General features: G+C 30.9%; 1 protein-coding gene across 1 annotated transcript in view; it reads left to right on the forward strand.

The window, feature by feature from the left end:
• The first annotated feature begins 37 nt into the window (after positions 1-37).
• Positions 38-25,713, forward strand: part of LOC115883160 (E3 ubiquitin-protein ligase ZNRF1) — a 62,149-nt gene continuing 36,473 nt past the window's right edge. Inside the window, exons 1-2 of the mRNA XM_030901468.1 lie at positions 38-517; positions 917-1,152. Coding sequence (XP_030757328.1) covers positions 369-517; positions 917-1,152 — 385 coding nt within the window. The 5' untranslated portion in view covers positions 38-368. The remainder of the gene's footprint in view (positions 518-916; positions 1,153-25,713) is intronic.

The raw sequence follows: 25,713 nt of genomic DNA on the forward strand, positions 1-25,713 counted from the left end.
TGAAGATTTTTCGAACTCACCTGACAGTTAGTAATCATGGCCGCTTATTACTTGTTCAGAATGTTAGATATTTGATAATTTTTCGATTTTTTCACCAATACAAATAGTTAACATTGCACAGTGCACCTTTCTTTTCAATCGTCAAAGTGTTATTTATTAGTTTTCTAACCAGTTTAAGACTTATAAGGTATACTTTGTTTTCGAAACATCTAGAAGTTTTGGTATGTTCTTTGACAAGCGACCATATTCAGCTGATTTCTTTTTGCTTGTGCAAATAAACTTAACAAACCCTGTGTAAACATGTAACAAAGTGTGTTGTTGAATGATTTGCAACCGATACCAGTTTGATTAGAAAAAGAAAACGAACCATGGGGGCTAAATTGGGTACAGCAAATGGAGGCTCTCAGAGCCCTAGAACTAGAGCTTTCTCAACCAGCAGCAGTACTGAAGTGGTAACTCCGCCAGGGTTTAGATTTATGAGATCTTTAGTGATGGAAAATGACAGACAAAGAGCCCGGTAAGTATTGTTACTACCCCTAAAAATATTTTGGTAAAACCTCTTTTATTATCTAAATTTAAGAAGTACTTTTATCTTCATGAGATAGCATTCATTGTATCTGATACTCGATCAAAGATTTTTTTAAAGTTAAATAAACATCAGACTATGGAGAAAAGCAAATAAACTTCAGCTGTTATTTCTAAAACAAGGTTTTGTTGAAAATAAAAAGATGTATATAGCCATAATGTAAGCACAGTTGTTGAACACACAATTATTTTTTTTCTTCAATCTATTTTCATTCAGTGTTATTTTAAATTGGTTGTTTATTTTGAATTCCTGTACAATGAACCAATGAACAAATTTACAAGTCTTTGTTATTGTTCGTACTATAAATTATTCATAAATAATCTATTTTAGATCACTGTCAAGCGTTCCAGACCTACATGGAACTTCAGGTACTGATTCACATCACACGGAGAATGGGGGAACTAATTTAGGAGAAGGATCAATGGCAGGGAGTCCTGGGGCTGATACGGATAGCAGTGCCGGTGAAGAAGGGGCACAGGGAGGCTTCATAGGTCATGCTGCGGCAGCTGCATTGACTAGGGTATATGCCACCCATTCCCTACCAGGCCATATATGGAGCCTTAACGGTAAGTGACATGTCTGTTGCAATAGTGCTAGTTAAAAGCATCATATAAAGTTTATTAAAGAAAAATCAATAAAGCAATTCCATCAAATAGTGCTGGTGTGCATTCTAGTCAAGGACAATTTTTTCATATTGTTGCCATAGATACATAACTTATACATGGGTCTAATGGGTATTATTATTAATTATTCACATAGTCATTGTCTGGGTACTATTAGATGTGTCATCTAATAATAACTCTAGTTCATAGAATTTTACATTTATTATGATTGAAAGGTACGGAATGGAATTGCAAACGTGTATGCAGATGCTTTTCATATTAAAATTAAAAGTAAAAATAATTTAAATCTACATGAATACTTATGAATATTGTGACTGAAAATGAAAACTATATTAAAGTATATTAATTATATCACTAACTATATGAATTTCTTATTAATATACGTAATCTTATAAGTTAATATCTTTACCTTATTTATTTAATACTATTTTAAATCCTAACCACTTAAGATAGATCATTAAATAATTGTAGTCAGCATATTATAAACTATATTTTAGATAAACAACACTTCAGAAATCAATAAAAATTAAAAATATAATATACAGGGTGGTTTGAACTGTATTCCGGAAATTTCGTCAGCATATTCTGCAGAAAAAAATAAGTAAAAAAGTTTGTATTGACAAAAAATAAACACGTTGAGTAGATAGTTATTTGACTGAAATAATAAATTTGGAAATTTTTTATTTTTTATAAAATTTGTCTGCGAAAAAATGATGATAAAACAGTTCTGTTGAACATTTGGCACAAAGCATTTCAAATTTACGATTTCAGTCTAATAACTATTTAGTCAACATGTTTAATTTATGTCAATGATTACAGGTATTGATAATTTCGATTCCAAATATCTCGAAAACCATTACTCGTAGCGATTTTTACCAGGAGACCTTTTTTACGTAAAATACGTCGTAAATGTATATTTTTTTACTCAGTAGTTTTATAGAGGTACGGACGAAAAGTTATTACTCATCAAACCAGTTAAAAAATATGTAGGTGGCGCCCTCTACAAGTAGGAGTCATATTGGCATCAAAATCAAATTGTTCGTGTTAAAAAACTCCCAGACACCAATTTTCCAAAATATTGACATTACTTCATAAATTATTTGGAAAAATCGAAATAAAAATGAAACTTATACACCCTGTATCTCTGAAACTAAGCATTTTAAGACATACATTTATACGGACTGTTTTACTTATTTTTATCTGCAGAATATGCTGCCGAAGTTTCCGGAATACAGTTCGAACCACCCTGTATTATAACTTAACTAGCTACTTAAAGATAATAGAATGAAAAGCTTTTAATGCTACTCAAAACCATTTGGAATTTCCTTATTTACCTATAACAAAAATTTGTTATTACTTTTTATACCCTTGAAATTTTTTGCTAAGAACTGTTATCACATAAATATTTTTATTTGCTTTTAGATTTACTTTTCAAAAATCCGATACAGATACATAAATAACATTTCTTATACTGGAACTACCTTGTACCCTAGTTTGTATATCCAAGGGTAGTGTTGTGAATGGAAATATTGGAAATTTCCAAACATGTCTCGGAACTATTGGAAATATTTTTAAAAATACTTAAATCTTGTCATTAACGGTTCAAACCCGATGTGTATTAATACATATATCTTTCATATTTTGTAACCCTATAAACATTAAACTTACTATAGAACAGTTTTACAAACATATAATATGGTGAATATATCGAGTTTGAGGATTCACCAACTTATTTGCAACCTCGCATTTCTACAGGGAAGTATCGAGCTCGTAAGTCGTAGGGTAGTAAAAACTCGCTGGTCTTCAATTTGGACCAATTTAAAAAGTGTATACAATACTAGGCTCAGTTTACAAGGAGTTGCAGTTAGTCAAGAAGCAACACAAATGATTGATAAAAATGTTAAGTAGTGGATATTAGATGACGAAGTATTTTGGGCCCAAATTTTCAACGTAATTAACATTTAACCAAACCAAACCTATTGGCAAATGGTTAAAAATTGTAGAAGGAGATTATAGCACTATTCATTTTGCTGTAAAAGAATTTTGTGATATTAGAAGGGTAATTCAGAATAATCTTGCATTGTCCTCACTTGACGACAAAGAAAAATCCGAATTGTTGGAGTTTGTTGACAAAAGAGAAAAATTTGCTATTAAACCCATTCATTATGCTGCAGAATTACTAAATCCAAAATCACAAGGTTCTGAACTTGATGAAACCCAAATTCTTTGCCATAGAATGCATACTTAATATATCAAAAAAAAACTCAATATAAAGGAGCAAGAAATAATAGATGAAATAGCAATTACCGTTGTAGAAGTGGCAAGTTATTTGGAAATAACTTCATATGGAAAAGTAGTTTTGATAACCCGGTCTCATGGTGGAAAGGACTGTGTTCTTCATCTTCATTATCACAAGTAGCTTCACGAATGTTGATGATGCCAGCATCTTCGGCTGCCACGGAACGCAGTTTTAGCGTTTATACTCATATTCATTCAAAAAAGAGAAACAGGCTTACTGATGATAGAGCCGCTAAGCTACTCTATGTATCGAACAATGAAAACTTGCTGAAGAAAATAGGAAACGGCAATAGATCAATTTTTATTTCCGATACTATTGAAGATTTTGGGAAAGTAGACTGGCAAGAAGATGTTATTGAGTGTGATGCTGATGACAGCGATAAAGATATGCCTCTTGCTCGACTAGTGTGTCAAAGTGTGTAATTTTTTTTGTACAAATTTAACCTTAATTTATTTTTTAATTTGAAGAATAACTCTTTATTTGTGTTTATGTATAAGCATTTTGTGTTTTGCGATGTTTTGTTATGATTTTTATAAATAAATATTTCAGTTTTTCTTATTTTTTAAAATATTTCATATATTTCCAATATTTCCATATATTTCCAATGTTTCAGGAAATATTTCCAAAAATATATTTCTGGAAATTTTACATCACTATCCAAGGGTATACATATGCAATATTTTTTGCTCAAATCAAAATTAACCGAAATAGGTGACTAGAATCTAGGAGACAGCTTTTATTGAAACATTTTTTTCAAAGTCCTTACCGTTTCTCTGAAATTTGGAAAACAACACACTTTACTTATACAGGGTGAGTTTCCTACGATGTTCTCTATGGGTATCTCGGAAACTACTGGAGATAGAGAGTCGGTTAAATGGGGAAAGAATTGCAGTTTTGTGGGGTCATAAATATGCGCCTTTCAGATTTTTGAAAAAGTTCATGGCTTACTAGATATTTCGAAAAAAACAAATTTCGGCTATTTTAAAAATTGTCTCTAATTGCATTATAAGCTATTTTAGATAAAAAGTTTTTTCAGATAAAAGTTGTAGATAATCACATCCTTAATGAGACTGTGTCCCCCGTTTTTTTTCTAAAACCTGTCATTTTTGACATATGATACAAACATGTTTTTTTAAATGGAAACCATAGTTGGCCATGACTTCAGAAAAAGCGCCATTTTTTAAGCTTTTCAACGATATAAGCTATAATATGTTTTCTTCGAAAAATTACTGAGTTATAGCCAATTCTTATCATTTTTAAACAATTTCACTTAGTTAGCCATGGAAAAAAGTTTAATCGTCTTTGCTCTCATAAATGTAAAGGTGTCACATCCAAACTTTGTAAATTAAAGTAAACAAAAATTGTAAATATGAATTTTTCAAATGAAGAAAAGCGTGTAGGATTATTGGTTCAACTTTTCTTGTTAAACTTAGTTATAGCCAATTCTTATCTTTCTTGACTAATTTCACTTAGATTGCATGGTATTCTTATTCTGTTATGATTTATAACTTATAAAAAGTCAGAATATATTACTAAACGGTTCTTTACAATTTACATTACACAAACTAAACCTTAAAAAAGTAATATCACTACATACACTTAAAGTTTTAAGTTATTTTAGAAAATGTTCAAAAATCCGCCATTGTTTTGAGAGTTGCATCTTTTTAAAACTGAATTACTACCTATTCTCACAGAAGGACCGGTTGACTTAATTAAACTTTTCTCGTACCGCCACTTCAAGTGCCTCTCTTAATTCATAAGTTATTTTGCAAACCTTATTGTTAACTATACCGCATAAAAAATTCTAAAATGGATAGGTCAGGTGATCGAGGAGGCCCATGCAATTAGTCCACCTCTTCCTATACCTGCATTTGTATAATTATGATATAAATAATTTTTAACATTTCTTTCATTATGGGGGTGGTGTGTCATAATGAAAGTCATGTTGGAACCACTCTATTGATGTGCGAGATCTACACGCTTTTCTTCATTTGAAAAATTCATATTTACAATTTTGGTTTATTTTAATTTACAAAGTTTGGATGTGGGAGTTTCACATTTCTGAGAGCAACGGCGATTGTACTTGTTTCCATGGCTAACTAAATGAAATTATTTAAAAATGATAAGAATTGGCAATAACTCAGTAATTTTTCGAAGAAAAGATATTATAGCTTATATCACTAAAAAGCTTAAAAAATGGCACTTTTTATGAAGTCATGGCCAACTATGGTTTCCATTTAAAAAAAACATATGTTTGTGTCATATGTCAAAAATGACAGGTTTTAGAAAAAAACTGAGGACACAGTCTCATTAAGGATGTGATTATCTACAACATTTTGTCTAAAATAGATTATAATGGAATTAAGGACAATTTTTAAAATAGCCAAAATTTCTTTTTTTCGAAATATCTAGTAAACCATGAACTTTTTCAAAAATCTGAAAGGCGCATATTTATGACCCCACAAAATTGCAATTCTTTCCCCATTTAACCGACTCTCTATCTCCAGTAGTTTCCGAGATACCCATAGAGAACATCGTAGGAAACTCACCCTGTATATTTCACCCCTTCTCGGGGTAAATTAAAAAAAAAATCTTATAATTTTCCAAACAAATCGAATAAAAATGTTAAATATATGAATTTTTCAGCAACTTATATTTTTTTAAAATTTCTACTTTCTATCATCTCTAAGCTTCTAGCCACCCTATCTCGGTTAATTTTGATCTGAGCAAAAAAAGTATAGAGATCATTTCTATGTAAAATTTGACGCTATACAACTTTTATTGGAAACATTTTTTTCTAGTTCTTACCGTTTCTCCGAAATGTTGAAAAAACAATTTTATTTATTTATTTCACCCCTTCTCGGGGGTGAATTCAAAAAATCTTTCACAATTTGTTTTTAGATATTTCAAAGTAACCTGTATCAAAAATTCAAGCTTTTACTAAAACTTCGTCTTTTTATTCAAAGTGGAAAATTAACTATTGATTACACTGATTTTTTGTATTATTAAAAATTATTCACCTTCAAAATTCCACAAATAATTGCTCGTCCCGAATCAAAATCCCAAGAGTTTAATAACATAGGTGTATATGTTATGGTAATTTCAACTAGTCACATAGATGATTATTGTGAATCATTACACCTAATTGGAGGTTTAATAAACAAGCTTTAAATTCATAAAAATAATAATAAAGATAGATGAGTAAGACCTCTCGAAACGTCATAATCGCTTTGATAGATAAGAAAACGGTTGTTTTCTCGCTTTTTCACGCCCAAAGCTTTGAGTTATTTTTTGATTTACTGTTTCCCGTGACGGATCTCTGTGTGCGAGTACTGCTCATCGGTACCACAACGAATTTTTCGAAGTAATTAGCGCTAGTACGACGACTTTTCAATATAAACAGTGAACAACCGATACCGGTGAGGTTTTTTCGCGATAATTTCATAGCGGGCGGTACTAGAAGCATCAAGTCAGTCAGTCGTTCATCGCATATCGCGGTAACAGGTATCTTTGTGCGTTAAAAAGTTAAAAGTACTTTCTACGTCGAAAATGGGGCTTAGTTTTTCTGGTCATCATCACAGGCATCAGGTTCGGGACAAGAAGCATCACTACTGGACGCACGAGCTGGTCATCAGCGAAAAAGGTAACCAAAGACGCGTGTTATTTTGATTTGTTAAGCGATAACGGTCACGTAAAGAGTCGGGGTTCTCAGGGTTCGAAATTACCGGAATTGAAATAAAAATTGTTGTATAAAATGTGTAACGTTATTGTGATATTGTTGTATGTTGATTTTCTGAAATATTTATAAGGTTGAATATTTTTAAAAGTATATTTTTAATCTGAATATTTTCAACATTACTTGAAAAACATTATTGAAAAATTACTTTTAAACATTTTTTCTTCAACTAAACAATGAATAAGATTTATTGTTACATTAATTTTTATTAGTTTCTTATAATTTGTGATGTCTGAGTTCTAGATATTTATTTGTAATAATTAGTTCAGTTTCAATAAGAGGATATTATACAGTATTGTTAAGTGACAAGTGATCGTTGTTGGAACTGATGGTTAAGAACAAGAACTGTCCTTTTAACAGATCTGTCAGTTTCTTAAATCATTTTTAATAACTTCAAAAGAGCTAGAGGCCTACCAAATAGTTTTTATATTCTTAAAATTAATATTCAAAGTAGGCGACAAGGTTTCCGGAAATAGGTTACTAAAGAATCTAGAAGATACATTGTTTGAGTAGACACCAGACATGAGCAAATAAAATCTAAATTAGTTTACAACCTAAATTCCCCATCGACTTATTATAACTTATATCTCAAATATTGTAGGGTCGTTTATGACTTTAAGGGTAAATGAGCGTTTTCTGGTGGTCAACTTCAGTCGGCAAGTAATATTCTCCCTTGACGGATCTCTCTGTGTGCGCCTCGTCATCGGTACTAGAACAAATTTTTCGAAATTATTAGGGATAGTACGACGACTTTTGAATATAAACAGTGAACTATCGATACCGGTGAGGTTTTTTTGGCGATAATTTCATAGCGAGCGGTACCAGAAGCATCAAGTCACTAAGTCGTTCATCGCATATCGCGGTAACAGTAACTTTGTGCGTCAAAAAGTGAAAAGTACTTTCTACGTCGAAAATGGGGCTTTGTTTTTCTGGAAATCGTCACAGGCATCAGGTTCAGAACAAGAAGCATCAGTACTGGACGCTCGAGCTGGTCATCACCGACAAAGGTAACCAAAGACTCGTGTTATTTTGATTTGTTAAGCGATAACGGTCACGAAAAGAGTTGAGGTTCTCAGGGTACGAAATTGCCGGAATTGAAATAGAAATTGTTGTATAAAATGTGTAACGTTATTGTGACATTGTTGTATGTTGATTTTCTGAAATATTCCTAAGGTTGAATATTTTTAAAAGTATATTTTTAATTTGAATATTATCAACATTTAAAAAGTTTTCGGAAAATTACTTTTAAACATTTTTTCTTCAACTAAACAATGAATAAGATTTATTGTTACATTAATTTTATTAGTTTCATATAATCTATGATGGATTTCTAGATATTTATTTGCAATAATCAGTTCAGATTGAATAAAAGATATATCAGTATTGTTAAGTGATCGTTGTTACCAGTGTTAAGTAATCAAAACAGTGTTGCTTTAATAAATCACACTTTTCTTCTGGATATTCAGATGCTTTATTTTATAAAATCTTGACAATTAGGTACAAAATGTTAAAAATAATAATTAAATGTAAAGTTAAATATAAGAACTGCCGACTAAAAAGAACTGCGAATAGAAACTCTCTTAGGAGCTACATGATTGGAACTACATCTTGGATCTGATGGCTAAGAACAAGAACTGTCCTTTTGGCAGATCTGTCAGTTTTTTAAAAAATTCTAATAATGCAAAATAGCCAGAGGCCTACCAAATAGTTTTTATATTCTTAAAATTAATATTCAAAGTAGGCGACAGTGTTTCGGGAAATAGGTTACTAAAGTCTAGAAGATACATATTGTTTGAGTATAGACACCAGACATGAGCAAAGAAAATCTAAATTAGTTTACAACATAAATTCCCCATCGACTTATTATAACTTATATCTCAAATATTGTAGGGTCGTTTATGACTTTAATGGTAAATGAGCGTTTTCTGGTGGTCAACTTCAGTCGGCAAGTAATATTCTCCCTTGACGGATCTCTCTGTGTGCAACTCGTCATCGGTACCAGAATTAATTTTTCGAAGTAATTAGGGCTAGTACGACGACTTTTGAATATAAACAGTGAACTATCGATACCGGTGAGGTTTATTCGCGATAATTTCATAGCGGGCGGTACCAGAAGCATCAAGTTACTAAGTCATTTATCGCATATCGCGGTAACAGTAACTTTGTGTGTCAAAAAGTGAAAAGTACTTTCTACGTCGAAAATGGGGCTTTGTTTTTCTGGAAATCGTCACAGGCATCAGGTTGGGAACAAGAAGCATGAGTACTGGACGCACGTGCTGGTCATCACCGACAAAGGTAACCAAAGACGCGTGTTATTTTGATTTGTTAAGCGATAACGGTCACGGTTCTCAAGATACGAAATTTCCGGAATTCAAATAGGAATTGTTGTATAAAATGTGTAATGTTATCCTGACATTGTTGTATGATGATATTCTCAAATATCCCTAAGGTTGCATATTTTTAAACTATACTTTTTAAGTTAAAAAAATTATCAACATTAAAAAAATGCCTCAAAAATTAGAAATAAACATTTTCATTTACTAATTTTTATTATACATTGAATAAGATTTATTGTTTCATTAATTTTTTATTAGTTTTATGTAATTTGTGTAGTGTCTGATTTCTAGATACTTATTTGTAACAATTTTGTTCAGATGCAATAAAAATATATAATATAAATATTAATAAAAAAATAATATCAGAAAGATTTGAAATACATACAGGAGATTCGATAGGAAACCTTTTGAAAAGAGCTGAGTATTTCGACACTGAGACAAAAAACTAAAAATTAAATCAACAAAAACATTTATCTCGTTATTTCGAAAATATTTGGTAATTTTTCAGTAACACGACTATATAAAGGTGCGTTCACTCCGGCTGCGCCGCTCCGCGCAAAGTCTTTTTTTTAACATGTACTTTTGAAGTGTATTTTTTTAGCGCGCACAAAAGTATATGTTAAAAAAATGATGCGGAGCGGCGCAGCCGGTGTGAACGCACCTTAAGTGTGTACTACAAATTTAATTAACTTTTACTATCTAAAGAATAAATTGTCTATACTGCCTTGTTAAAGAAAAACGCCATAACTGTAAGGGAGATACAAGTGTGCTATTAAAGATTAAAGTATTTTCCAACTAAATGAGAAGCAACATCATATCTTGCTTTATTTTGTGAATTATAATGAAGCATAGTATTAGCTCCAAGTGTAAATCTGCCAATTAGATTATCTAAAAGTGCCCTATATATCAATATTAACAATAAACAAGATATAAACTTGTTCAACACATCATATAAAGAGTTCTTCTTTCTTTCGGCAGTATTTATCTTTGATCTTTCGTTTAAGTCTAGCTTAGTTATGGGTCCTTTCACTATATTTTAGGCATTGTTAGAGTCTATGTACTTTGTGGCCTGTGTCCCATGAATGTTGACAAATCTTAGCTTATCCTTTTCTCAGAATTGAAATCTTAATACCTCTTAATACTCTATTTCTTAGGGCGGCAGAATCATAAATCCTTTTTGAATTAGCTGTATCACCGGCTTTCCGATAAATAGTTCTTATTATTTCTGTTTTATTTGAGAGCAAACATTTTTGATTTTTTTAATGTCTTTCAAAAATGGGTCACCATAACTTTGGTAACTTTTCAGACAAAAAAAGAAACAGATTTGGTATGTTAGTATATGACATAAATCAGGATTGATTGATGTATTCAATCATTTTCGGCCACTTCCTGTTTCACCGGAAATTATTACAACTTTTGATTTTTAAATAGTACTCTCGGTATTTTATTACTTTATTTGATAGAAAATTACATTCTGATTAGAATTACGTATCATATATCAACTTTTGATATTTTTACTTAAAAAAAATATTATTTCGAATTTGAAATTTGGAGTGCAATCGCTCTGTTCATCACGAAAATTGGATTCGAAACACAACAAATTATTCGTAATTTTTTTTCCAAATATGTCAACGAGCCACCCTCGTTCCATTTGAAAAAATTGAAATATGATTAAAAACACGATTTGGGCATCTTTGAACCGACCAGGACAAGACACTAAAAACATTCGAAGATCAAATCTATTTTTCCAAGGCTCCTTGATTAAAAATTAGTGTTTTTAACACAGCCATGGAACTCTAGATTGAAATTTAAAATACAATTTTGTTTTAAGCGAAAATGTCAAAAGTGGACATATGACATGTCATTTGATTCAGAGTGTCATTTTCTATCGAATAAAGTAAAAAAATACGGAGGGTGCAATGAAATCAAAAGTTGTAGTCATTTCCGGTGAAACAGGAAGTGACCGAAAACAAATGAATACGTCAATCAATTTTAATTTATGTCATTTAGTAACATACCAAATCTGATTTTTTTATTTGAAAAAATAAAAAAATTATAGGGGGTGAGCCACTTTTGAGACGCACCCGGTATATAGCTGCGAGATAGCGTAATAAAAAAAATATACAAGGTGTTTGGTTGGTTCGCAAAAATTGCTTTTATTTCTGTGGTTCTGTGGTACTAGTACCACAGATTTATCTTCAATAATAACGGAGACATCCAACATGGACAGCGAACATGGGACACACTGTATAAATAATTTTAAATATTATTGCATTCACCCTATAAGTGCTAACTAGGTGTATTAAACTAGGTTTTAATTCTATTCTTTTGAGAAACAGAGTATACACACTTTTTATACATTATCTTTCTTGAAAATATTATAAAAGAATATAAACTTGGCTTGGAAAATAAATATTAAAACGTACAAAAGAAGGAGAACGGGCTGATAAAAATTATTTCTAGATAATTGAGTTCCTTAATCTCTTCGATACGTGACTTGGTACAAGCTGCCAGCCCATTGTGTTGCGTTTTGTTTTATCAAACGAGTTCGAAATAAAATTTCCAGAAATATTTTTGCACCGACCACGCGCTTCCAATGACGTTATGAAAATGTTGTAGGTACTTTCCCGTCTTTTTATGTGCGAATGAGGAAAATGCATGTTTTTAAATAATGGTTTTAAAAAATAGTTCATATAATTACAAATTGAACAAAAAAAAATTGTTGATATCGGTTAAGAAATGCCTCTAATATAAAACAATTAAATATTGTTAATTTAAATGGCCGGGCAAACGCTCTCTACCGCGCCTTGCCGCTGTGACGTCACCCGCCGTTCTTCTGGTTGAGTGGAGCCAGACGCGTGTTTATTTTACACAGTTTGCTTTTAAACGCTGTTGAATCCGAGTCAAAATTTTAGTTATTTGTGTTAATTATTACATAATTAGTAATTAGTGATATTTATAAATAGTAATGGATGAGCGAAAACAGAAAAAAATGGTCCAAGGCCATGAGAAGAGATGAAAAGAAAAACGTTAAATTATCCTCTATTTTTACGATTTATTGTTGTGAAGATCATTTTGATGTAAATTCATATATTTATGTATATTGTCTTACATAGGTATATGAAATTTGAATGCACAGGGTTATTCATTATATTTTGACACCCACATACAGCCTTAACTGCGAGTTTTAGAAGAAAACATTAAATAAAAAAGTTGCATAGTTTTTCATATACTCTCTTTTAAAATTAATTCTAGTTATACAGGGTGTCTCAAAAAAGGTGGTCCAGAAAATTGTAGGTATTTTTCGCTTTTCAACTGTCAATATTTCGTAAACATTTGAAGATAGGTATAGGATATTATACATGAAATATTTCTAGAATATCTAGAAATTTCCGAAGAATCCAAAAATATATAGGGTGTTTCACTTAAAAAAGTAACTTAATTTTGGCGTTTGCTTATGGAACACCTTGTATAATATTTTCATTACTGATAAACAAGTTATTTCCTATAATTTCGTAAAAAAACAATCTTTAAAAATAACAAGGGTAAGGGGGTATCAATATATGTATAAAAAAAACTTTCTTTTTCACGCTATGCTCTGGAGTTATTTTTCCACGTACTAAACAAATATTTTGTCTCTTTTCACTTCTACATAACCTACAGCATTATCTCCATACGTCTCCCTACCTGATCTGAAAAATAAGTTTATAACATTAATATTTATAACTATATAAAAGTTCGTAACAGTAGGTACCTACTTATACTTAAATATGCCTCAGTACTACAAAGAATAAATGTTACATACCTCTCTGTTTTTTTTCTCGTAATTCAGCACCAATAAATTGGGAATTCGTATTTATAAAAGCAGCCACCATAAAAGCATCAACTTTTGGCAAGTTATCTGATTGTGCTTTTACAAACCCGGAATCTGCCATTACTTAAAAAATTCTCAGAACACACAACACATACAAATAATAACTGCACAAAAAAGCATAAAAAGCTCCTTCAATCAACGCTAAAAGCAACAAAAATGTCTTAGTACGCCACCTAATTACGTACATAAACGGAACACGTCTGGCTGCTGCTGGCCATCGCGCGTCGATGAGAACGGCGGGTGACGTCAGACCAATAGAATATCGTTTCAATTCGCGAGGCGTCGTTTGCGTTATCCATAGTATTTTAATGGCCCGTTTTATAAAATTGTGGTACTGCTTTCGAGAAAAAAGTTTTTTTTTGCATTTACACATATTTATTCTAATAAATTGAACAGTTTCTGGCGAAAAATAAAATATATGCATCTTCCTCATTAGACGTGAATGAGTAGGTCTCAATGGATATGAATCCACGAAATTAATGGACTGATAATTTTTTTTTTCTCGATCTTATTCTCTCTGACAATCACATATTCTTGTACAGAATTGAACGCTCTACAAAAAAGGTCTCTTGCAATTTTTCGATAAACCTACTACTTCAAAAGTTATTCACGGTTAAAATTAACCACTCGGTAAATTCCTAAATTCTTCAACTTTTTTGACAAAATTATGATTATTTTTGAAAGATTTAATCTGTTACTGTAAAAATATATAATTCTGATGGTGTTAAGGTTGGGAATTAAGAAATCTTCAAGTCTAATGAAGTTTAAACCATTTAAGTATAGCTGATTTATTTTAATAAACATTCTTTAGTTGGATTTTGAAATTTCTTCATATACTCGCTTACAATCTGAATCACATATTGTTTTTCATCTTTACTACTTCTAGATAAAATATTAATGTATTCTTCTGACAATTTAACAGCTCTTTCTCCAGTATCATTAACTACTCTCAGATTTGTCACAATTTCTAAGCCTCTCATATATCCAGGATCCTTTAACCATTCCGTACTGTCTAACTACAGAAAACTTGTATCAATATTAAACCGTGTAAAAAATTGTAACAAATTTGAATTTATGAAATTATCAATGTTTTTGTTTATAAACCATTTAAAATCATCCTGATTAAGAATGAAGCTTTTAGAAATATTGAACTCTTCGTCATTATTCACTTTTAAAGCTTCAACCATTTTCTGCCTGATACTACAATAAGTATTAGTATTAATTACCTGTCATGCATTCAATTGTTTTTCATGGTTCAAAATTGTTTATCATGGTATCATGAAAATTGCTTTTTTTTCAAACAATTGATTAAAATTTTCAAAAATAATCATAATTTTGTCAAAAAAGTTGAAGAATTTAGGAATTTACCGAGTGGTTAATTTTAACCGTGAATAACTTTTGAAGTAGTTGATTTATCGAAAAATTGTTAGAGACCTTTTTTGTAGAGCGTCCAATTCTGTACAATATGTGATTGTCAGAGAGGCGACATTACAATTTAATATTCTTAAAATTACTATTCAATTAGTAGGCGAAAATGCTTCGGGAAAATTGATACTAAAGTCTAGAAGATGTATTGTTCGAGCAGACACAGGCATGACCAAATAAAAGACACATTAGTTTACGATACAATTCACCTGATAATATTAAACTTGTAAGGTCGTTTATGACTTTATTTGGGACGTTCCTGATATTGGTAATTCAAAAAGGATTCATTATTCCCCCGCTTTAAAAGAGTTTAATACCTTTATCGGTATTAAGGTTCAGTTCTGGGAAAAGGTAAGCTAATATTTGTCAACACTCATGGGACACAGGCCACACAAAATATAACGAATTTACCAATAATAGCTACTAAAGGCAAGATTAAATATATGCAGTGTGTTTCAAAACCAAGTGCCATCTTTCGTGGAGAGATACACTGAACCAAAAGTCGACATAAATATAATGAAAAAGTTTATTAATATAACGAATTAAATCATTAATTTTGAGCCGATGAACGATTTCATTGGCACAATGAAAAGTAATTCATTGACTCTATGAACTTTAAGTTCATTAAATCACTGAACAGTGTTCATTAATTTGAAGGACACATTCATTGGTTCAATGAACAGATTTCATTAATATAATGTACCTAAATCCTTATATTAGTGTTAATGAACCGTATCATTAATACAATGAAATTTATTTCATTGTATTAATGAACCGTTATCATTAATACAATGAAATAATTACATAACCTATTTAGTTATACATTTAAAAGTCGACACTATTAGTAACTCTTGTTACACCGTATAATCGATGATGAAGATCGCTGTCATTTATATGAAATGTCGTTGATTGTCATTTCCCAGCCAACTACCTGAAATAATACTACTATAAATAGATTTCCATTTGAACAAGCCCTTAGCTACAAAGGTAACAAAATTACTAATAGTACCGACTTACTTTCGAGCACAGTAAATTTTTCTATTAGGGATTATTAATAAAAAAACAGGTACAATAAACTAATAATAATTTATTAAACTCGATATAGCATATACAAATTAAAAATTAAAAAAATCGAATCGACGAAGAGAATAGTAATGTTATTATTAATTTTAGGGAAATTATAATAAGAAAATTAATTTACCAGTCGATATCCTGAGGGATTTCTATAAAAAGACCATTTCTTCATTATATTAGCCTTATATGTATCCTCAGACTTGATGACGTCTAGACGAATTTGCAACAGGCTTTCCAAGTCGCATCAAGTGGGTCCGATGTTAAATTGTCGAATTTGAGGGCTTAAATTTGTGTTCAACTTATTATTCCTATGAAATATGACAACGTTGTAAGAAACGTGACCATAATATCAACAAATAATATAAAAAGCATCTATTCCCACTAAAACTCCACTATTTTTAGATAATAATATTTAATAAACATTTTTAATATTAATCATCTTAAATTATTGAAAAATAAATTAATTAATAATTGAACTAAATTGTTAATTTTTTGTATTCGTAGTAGAAAAGTTTAAAACAATTTTTAAATATGAAAACAAACATATGGGATTGAACCCACGCGTACTTTAGAATATAATAATAATAATAAACAAATTATCTTTTGTTTGTATGAATTTAGGATTATATATGTGCAATAAATTTTATGATTTTGAAAAGGTGCAATTCCATGTTGAGATTTTTGTATTAAAATAGTTAATAAATATTTCTAAAACGTAATTTTTAACACTGTACCTAATTTATTTAATTTTTTACTGAAAGGAATTTAAATTAGTTTTAATAACATTTTTTCTCATGGATGCGTTTTTCTGATCAGTATGTCCAGAGTAATTAATAAATATGTAACAGACTTTTATATTAGTTTTTGCCTAATTTAAACTGTTATTAGAAATAAACTACTATGACATCTACTTTTCATACTATGGATACCAACCAAAGATACCAACGCTTTAAATAACTTTTTTACATACAGGATGTCGCCAGATTGTCTTTGCAAGAGGAAAAGACTTTTTATTATTACCATTTTGAGAAAACTGCATTCTTTAGAAAAAATTTTGCTGATTCTAAAGTGGTTAATCCCGTTTATACTTTTCCAAATTTCCGTTTTAGAGAAAATTAAGAGAAACATGAATATATGGATGATTTTTTTCAAAATCCTAAAAATTAAAAACCGTTTCTATGGTAATATAATTTCGATTTCATTCTTTGATAGATTGTTATAATTAATTTTGATTAACGTCATATATGCGTCATATTTTTTGATGTTGTTAACGTGTCACATTTTCTGATAACTATTATCATCCTTTCCGTAGCATTGAACTAAATAAACCTTGTGCTTCTTTACTTTGAATAAGAAGACTAAGGAAGGAGCATATCAAAAATCTTAGGTACACCGCGATGGGCCTCAAATATGGCCGACTTAAATTCCGGTTTATCAGTGTCGTTCTAATTTTATTTAAAAATGTAAAACTATGATGTAGGGTAGACGTAATTTATAAAATTGTTATAAAAATATATAATTCTAATAAAAATAGATAAGTTATAATAAGTATTTATTAACACAAACATCCGATACGCTACTGAAGCAGGTAAGTCAAATTAACGTATCTAAATTCTTTGACATCTAATCTTTGACAAGTAATAAATAAAAGCTAAAATGCAAGAAAAATATATAATTTAGTTAATTTAAGTGAATTTCATAAATGATCGGTTTACTACACGTATGTATATTAAATAGTCACTTACTAGCGAAAAGTTGTTCCATTATTTCACTCAATTTTTGCCGAGATCTACCGCACGCTACACAATCAACTATTTTAGAGTCTTTTTCGATAAATCGCGATAGTGTCACTGTTAATTTAAGTTCTGCCACAACAACAGAACTGTCAAGGATCCCCACCCTAGAGAGCTTTTATGGTGGCTTTTCCGCCCACCATGCATGAATACATGGATAGCATTATGCTCCTTCCTTAGTCTTCTTATTCAAAGGCTTCTTTAACATTTTAAAACAGCAAAAAATATGACGTTAATTAAAATTCTGTCAATAATAATCTATCAAGATATAGAATAGAAACGTGATTTGACTTTTAAGACTTTGAAAAAATTCAACTAGATTTTCATGTTTTTTTTAGTTTTCTCTAAATATGGAAATTTGGAAAAGTTTAAACGGGATTAACCATTTTAGAACAAGCAAAAAATTTTATGAAGAATACATTTTTCTCAAAATGTCAATAATAAGAAAGCTTTTTCCTCTTGTAAAGACAATCCGGCGACATACTGTATATTATTTATAAAATTAAGTCACTTCATTTTATTGTAAAGGCGGAGACGAATCCAACAAATCAGATGTCGCAAAAATCGGTCCAGTTATCGTTGTTTTATTTATTTAGATTATCTTTTGGTTGGTATCTGTTTAATTAAAAATAAAGAAAAGTCATTATTATTTGCAAACGCACTATTTTTCACCAGAAAAATATTAGTCCAAGTATTATTATCTGCGATAAAATGTAAATAGACGAAATCGTACTCTTCAAATACTCTAATAGAAAATTGATAATTAACGTTAAAAATATTGATAAACCTTGGAAACCTTTTCGACATACACAGTAAAAATTTCCGTTTCCACAGCCTTGGAACTTAATTTTTAATTAAATATACCGAATGCAGTTCGTATTTACACCTGATCGTATTTTTTTAATGATTTATAATTAGCATTTTAACGTAAGGTTCACAGTGTTTGGAAATTTATGCATTAGATTCGTAAAAATACCTACCGAATGATCGAAAAAAAAACGGCGTCACACACGGCTGGGCAATGGTAATCGATGATAGTTTTGGCGTGATCAATCTCTAGATGTCATTTACTAAAAATTGACATAAAACTTGTCAAAAATTAACGCTAATTATATAAATAAAATATTAAAAATCATTTTTACTCAATATAAAAATAAATTACAACCTCCTTAGGGCTCGAACACACTGACGACCAGGTCGCACCGGCCAGGCCGCAGCTACCTCTAAAACCATTAAATCAAATGATATAGGGCACACTAACGTCCTGGCCGTCCGTTGGTCGTTGCGACCAGAAGACTGCACGGAAATATTATTATTTTCTGCCGCTTGTTGCCGGTTTTCTTCCAAATTAATATTTTTTCAGATGAAATCCCTCAAATTCGAGGCACAATATTTTATTTTCTATAAGATATAGTGTTTTAGTGTAGTTTTTGCACACGTGCAGAAAATCCAAAGAAATAGTATACAGACTGGATCAAAGTAAACTTAAATCTAATCCCTTTTTTTCATCAAGGGTCGATTCTAGTAAAAACTCAAAACATTTTTATTATGACATACCTACTCTATTTATGGTTGGTATGATACCTGTTATTATATCTTTGAGTTTTGATGTTAAAAAATAAAAAAATTATATTTAAAGTTTTTCTACAACCACTTGTTTTTTTTATTAAATTAGTTTTTTTAGTTGTATTGTAGTCATGTACAAGGAGGACAACTGTATTTTAAATATTATATTTAATTTAGCGTTTTTCAAACAGGGTTCATTAGACTATATTTCTACTAGGTACATTATTTTGAAAAAAAAATTAAGAAAGTAACTAAAACATTCATAAAAATAGAAGTAATTACTGTTGTAGATTCTTCGTTATATTGTAAAGATTGAAATAACTGGAAGCTAAACTTTCTACCTGCTTATATTTAGAGCCAGTGTCTGACGATCTTTTTTTACGATGGCCCTAATATGTTTACTTCTAAAGTCGATAAGGGCGCCATATCAGTAGAAAAAAGAAACAGAATATCTCCCTTTTTGTCGGTCGCGCGTACACAATGCTTTTTGTTTGTTGTGAATAGCAACTTGGCTTTTTAGTTAACTCGGATATTTTAACATTTCTGAAACAATATCTTCTAATTGGTAAAACGTAAAAAATCGTTAGATTTGACAACTCTGTTGAAACTGGTCGTTCATCTGGCCGCAGCTAAAAACGCAATACATCCGGCCAGTCGACGGCCAGGTCGTTGCGACCTGGTCGTCAGTGAGTTCGAGCTCTAGGCCAACTAGCAGTAAGCGCCATTAAAAAATAGGAGTACGGGCTAAGTAACTGACGTCTAGGGCTTGACCTTGCCCAAATAATCATCGATTGTCATTTCCCAGCTGTCTTTGACGCCGATTTTTCGACCGTGTGTTATATACAAAATGAAAATATTCATATAATAACCATTTTGATTTTGCATATCACACATTTTTTGTATTCTAGTAAAATGCTATGAAATTTTTTGGCATTTTACCTAAAATGGGTATTTTTATTTTTAAGTGTTTTGTTTTAGCTTTTGGATATTCCGAGAAGATTAGATAATATTATTTAAGGGACTTGTGGATTTACCCAACGTTAAACCTTTCTTAAATATTGATATTTGAACTTTTGAATGCATATTTTTACGTTTTTAAGAAATACTTTGTTTATCCACTGTATCTGTGTTTAATGATACAGTGGTTAAGCTACGTCCACACCGAAAGCAACATCTAGGAACATTATGTTTATGTCGCTTGTTCCTGGAACTTGTTTATGAATGTTGCCAAAAGTTTATTTAAGTTCCTCATTGTTTACGGTTGCAGCAACAAAAGTTTCTATAAGTTGCTTGTTTCCATATTTAACGGCAAAGATCAAAGGAAATATAGAAACATTGGTAAACATTTTATGTTCCTCGATGGTATTTTTATAGTGTGGACAGGTTGTTGTTTGTTTCCAAAACCCGAAACTTGTGTCGTGAAGCCCCGTCGCATCGTTGCCCAAATCATCAGTTGATTTAGTAGTATAATAATAAAAACAAACATGCCTTTTAAATGGATAACAGAAAATAAATATGTTTAATCTACGACAACGTCTCAACATTGTCATTTGGATGTCCATTATGGCTTTCATAATAACACTAGTGCTATTATGAATTCATAATAACACTCAAATTTTAAAATAAGAAACAAGCAAAAAAGGTACCTAAATACGTTTATTTATTGTAAACATTAATTATAATATCAGTACAATTGGTTAAATTAATTCCAGACGATGACAGGCATGGAATAATATACCCAAAGTGATGAAGCCTTCCTATGTTTTAAAAGATGTTCAAAATATGCCAGGAGAACCTTTTCGTTACTACTATTCTTGATTCCTTTCCCTTTACACCAATCTTCAAGTTTTACATAGGCTTGCTCGTACGTTTGTCTTGATTTTTCGGGAAGTAGGGAATCGACAACGTTTTGCGCAATGCCTTTAATATCCGAAGGGACACTTTCAAAATCAGAATCACCCATATACAAATATTTTATTAACAAGGTATCTCAAAGGTGTGTTCAATTTAATTTTCTTATACCGGTGTTTTTTTACTTATTCAAACGTCTGGAATCTTATCAGTTAAAGCTCAAGTCAATAAAACTGTCTTATTGTTAACAATAATATAACATTGTCTTTTTAATCTATACAAGGTGCTCTAAACTTTTGTAGCGGGACTTTTTGAAATTCCAAATTTTGCTAAACTTTTTTTACTTGTGCAAGGCTCTGTAGAAAAGTTTTTTTTAAAACATCAACACCAATGTTATATGCTCTACTCTGTATATTATTTGTATTTTTATTTTAGCCTATGCTTTTGTTTTAAGCGATTTATAAATGCCAAATATCCTTGTTTGTATTTTGAAACAAATTGTTTTTTGTTTTTGATCTTGGTAAATTTAAGCCTTAATCGTCTTTGTTTTATGAATTTTATTAGGATTGTAAAACGTGAAAAATATTTATTATAATGATATTATTTTATTTGTATTATTAAATTTGTTTGTATCAAAGAAAAGTAATAGTGTTTTAAAACACTATTTAATTATAAATATGTTGTGACTGAAATTATTCTGATATATCATCATGTTGTTAATAACAAGTTTATCGTCATAATATACTTGGTCTTAAAATAGATTAAAGTTTACGACAGTGTTAATAAACACCAATAAATTAAGTGGCAATATAGATTTTTAGACGTTTTAATATAATTAAAAGTTTTAAGAACCTATATTAAAAATATAAAAAAGTGTTTTATAGTATTTTATCAATTGATGTCAAGGCCTAAAAAAGCATGCCATTATTAATTTTATTCAAATATGTAGGGTTTTCCTCAATAAATCAAATTTTTATGCTAATGTCATAGTACAGATAAAGTTAATTGTTTAAGAGTATGTAGTAGTCACAGAATATACTAACGAAAAAGAAGCCCAAGTTCCTTATAATAAATCGGTTCCATTTTCGTAACGCCATCTCTCGACAAAGCTGACATTTACAGGTTAGCCAAAGGGGTGAGGGGCCGGGGGGAATTGTAAAATACACTTTTTTATTTTAATTATTTTTATTCGCTATTTGCAATTTTATTTTTAAAACATATTATCTGAAACAATCACATAATATGTCTTAAAAATAAAATTACAAACGGAAACAAAAGGAATTAAATAATCTGAAAATCTACAAAGTTTATTGATAAAAAAGTTAGGCTATGCAAATTCATATATTAAGTATAACCTCTTTGGTATAACATTGTTAAACAAACATTAACAAATCATAACATATCAGATCATAGAACTAAAAAAAGTATTATTACATAAAAACAGGTGATACAATACTTCAAAATTAATTTTAACATAATATCAAAACCGAATCAAACTGCAAACACAACCACACTTATCAAACAGAAATTAACACACATTTCCGCGGCAAATGTCCAAGAAAGACTGATCATTCTGATTGGTCCTGGTCCGGTCGTAGCTCACGTCGTATTGTCGGTAAGCAAAATCCCTGTCCAAAAATCTTGACGATCAGCGCCATCACCCGTCATAATTGGGAAAGTTTTGCTGGAATCATTTTGAATATTTCACTTACATGGCCCTGGTAGTAGTATGAAAAGTGGTCTTAAAATTAACTTTTTACAGCAAAATTAGGGATATTCTTATACTATAAAGTTTTTTTATATATTCTTTAGTGAATTAATAAGTTTATAAGAATTAATATGCTATAAGCGATACCAAATAAACTTGTAGTTACGTCATCGAGGGTGCGATTATTAAATTCATTGTTGCCAACATGGACATATTCGGCGCCGGATTGACCAACTGAAATTTAAATTTCCCGCTGTCGATTCAGGTGGTCGCTCTGCTGTAAAAAATATCAAGTTGCCACATTTATTTGTTTATTTCTTGACATTTTGATCAGTTTTGACACTTGATTTTTTGGTTTAAGTGAATTTTGTTGTGATACTTTAAGCATCAAATTTTTACTAGCATACTGTAAATAATAACTGTTTATATATTTTAAATTAATTCATTTTTGTTTCCTAAAATATTTTGATTAAAGGAAAATATGTAAAACTCGGCAACGCTGTGCCGGTCAAGCTTAATCACGTGACTAAAAGTTTATTTGGTATGATCTATATGTTTATCCCTTTATTTTTGGATTTAATTTGTTTTTACATGTCTACTGGCAGAATATAAATAGTATTTAAAGTGTTCTTGACATAAATACTTTTTTGGTTTTATTTCCTTTTATATTTATCTTCTAAATTTGGTTGTGGGGTTATAATATACTAATAGAAACGTTAAGTAGTTTTTATGGTTAGTCCAATTTGTGTTCAATTAGTGAGCTACTGAGAAATTTCTGGTTATTTTTATTTTCGGTATTTTTATTGGTTTTAATATTTTTCGTTATAAAGAATTTTATTTACATCATTAATGTCACATATAATAAATTTACAAGAGAACAGTTTCATGAATATCCCCTTCTACAACATTTTTCTGTCGCAGCCACTGAAGGTATTTTTTATATTCCTTTTGGCAAATGGATTCACTTTTAGGTGGCAGTAACGCTTGTCGTGTTTCTTCAACTTTTTTAAATATTTTCTTCATTTTAATGGAAACATACCCGAACGTGTGCTAAATTCGTGCGAAAGGCGTTTTTTTTTACAAAAAACTGAACTCGATTGACAGCAACCGTCAATTTATAAAGTATTCTCGTATTTTTGCTCTTTAGTGATAACTAATAGTTGATATTATAATAATATAGAGTACGATAAAAAAACAGCGCAAAGTTGGCTTGGAAATGATGATTAATAACATACTGCTTTTTGAGTCACTATATGACCTGGCCAGATCTATTGTTTTACATATCACTTGAAGTTTAAAGTCATAGGTTACTGGTTAAAATCAATAAAAATATATACGCTTTAAAACTAAATCTTAAATAACTTTTTATTTTAGGTATTAAAAAAACAATTTATTTTAGGTATAGGAACATGATATATAGTCAAAAAGTAACGAATTGAAAAGCCTTTTTTCACTAGTGAAATAAAAAAAAGTGGGTTTCCATCTGAAAAAAATGATTTATGATAAAGGTACATTCAGGCTGAGAGCGTCGAGCGTCGCATCGCGTTTGCGTCGCGTCCGCCCCATTGAACTCGAACCCCGACGGACAGCCGACGCTAGCGCAACGCCAAACGCGATGCTGTATGCCTGAACGGTCCAATTTAAGTTAAGTGAATTGATTCCATTTCGACACGCGGACGCGACGCTCTCAACCTGAATGCACCTTAATATTTTAATCGCTCAATTGCATGACCGCTGCGGTCATTATTAAGCTCCTCGCGCACTGAATAGGTATCGGCGAGAGCGAGCGACACGTAATTTTCAGTTTACGTTGAAGTAAATGTAAAGGAGGGCGCGTACTGCATCGGATCGGACCGACCAGCAAAAGCGACTGCGACCATCGTACATATAGACGGCCAAACCAAACCACTAAAGCATTTCGGCCTGTAGAGGCCAGATTCCTACCTCTACCTATCTACGATAGTCGAGTCACCGCCTTCGCCGTTTCTCGCCGGACTGGTGCCGATTCAGTGCGCGTACACCTTAAGCCCGCGCACCGCATTAGATCGGTGCTCTCGGTACGCCCGGTGCGCTCGTTGCGCTTCGAGCTATCGGCGGTATTCGCGCCATCAGGCGAAATCAGAGAATGCATGGGAGGGGGCGAATAGTCTACGCCGAGCGACTGTTTTTAGTGGAGCGGTTTTACATTAAACATGTCCGATGAATTATTAATCGAAAGTGTACAAAACCATATCATACTTAATATGCGGTTTTTTTTATAAAAATTTCTTACAAACACGTAACCTATATTGTTTACTACACTTATTCAATAACTGAATTAGAAAACCTTCCGATTAAACCCATTTATTTCTCATCTCGTTTTGATTATCTCACATTATTTTGAAAATCGAATTTAAATATCGTCAAAAAACTTATCATATTATTTAATTTTTGGTTTGTTTTGACGTTAGTAATAACAGCTGATAAATAGTCATCCTATGTTACTATGTTGATCGCTCCGTAAAAGGTACAAATAGAGAAAATAATATTTATGTTTGAATAAAATATTTGTACTTATATCTACCGTATGATAGAAAAAATCGGCGTCCAGTTGGATGGGAAATGACGATTGATGACATTTCCTATATAAATTTACATATAAAATGGCACCGACCTTCATTTCATGGTCATCGCTGATACCGTTCCTTTTCGATAATACGGTACTATAAACACTATTTATATTTTTTCTTTTTTCAATTTTCTTTGACTTTTTTATTATATTTTAAGTTTTAAAATCTTGGTTTTAAGTCAGTAGTGAATAAAACGAAACTTGTGTTTACATTTTGTTTAATGATTGACGTTT

Source organism: Sitophilus oryzae, unplaced genomic scaffold, assembly GCF_002938485.1.
Source record: "Sitophilus oryzae breed Bouriz unplaced genomic scaffold, Soryzae_2.0 scaffold_1818_pilon_pilon, whole genome shotgun sequence".
NCBI lineage: Eukaryota > Metazoa > Arthropoda > Insecta > Coleoptera > Curculionidae > Sitophilus > Sitophilus oryzae.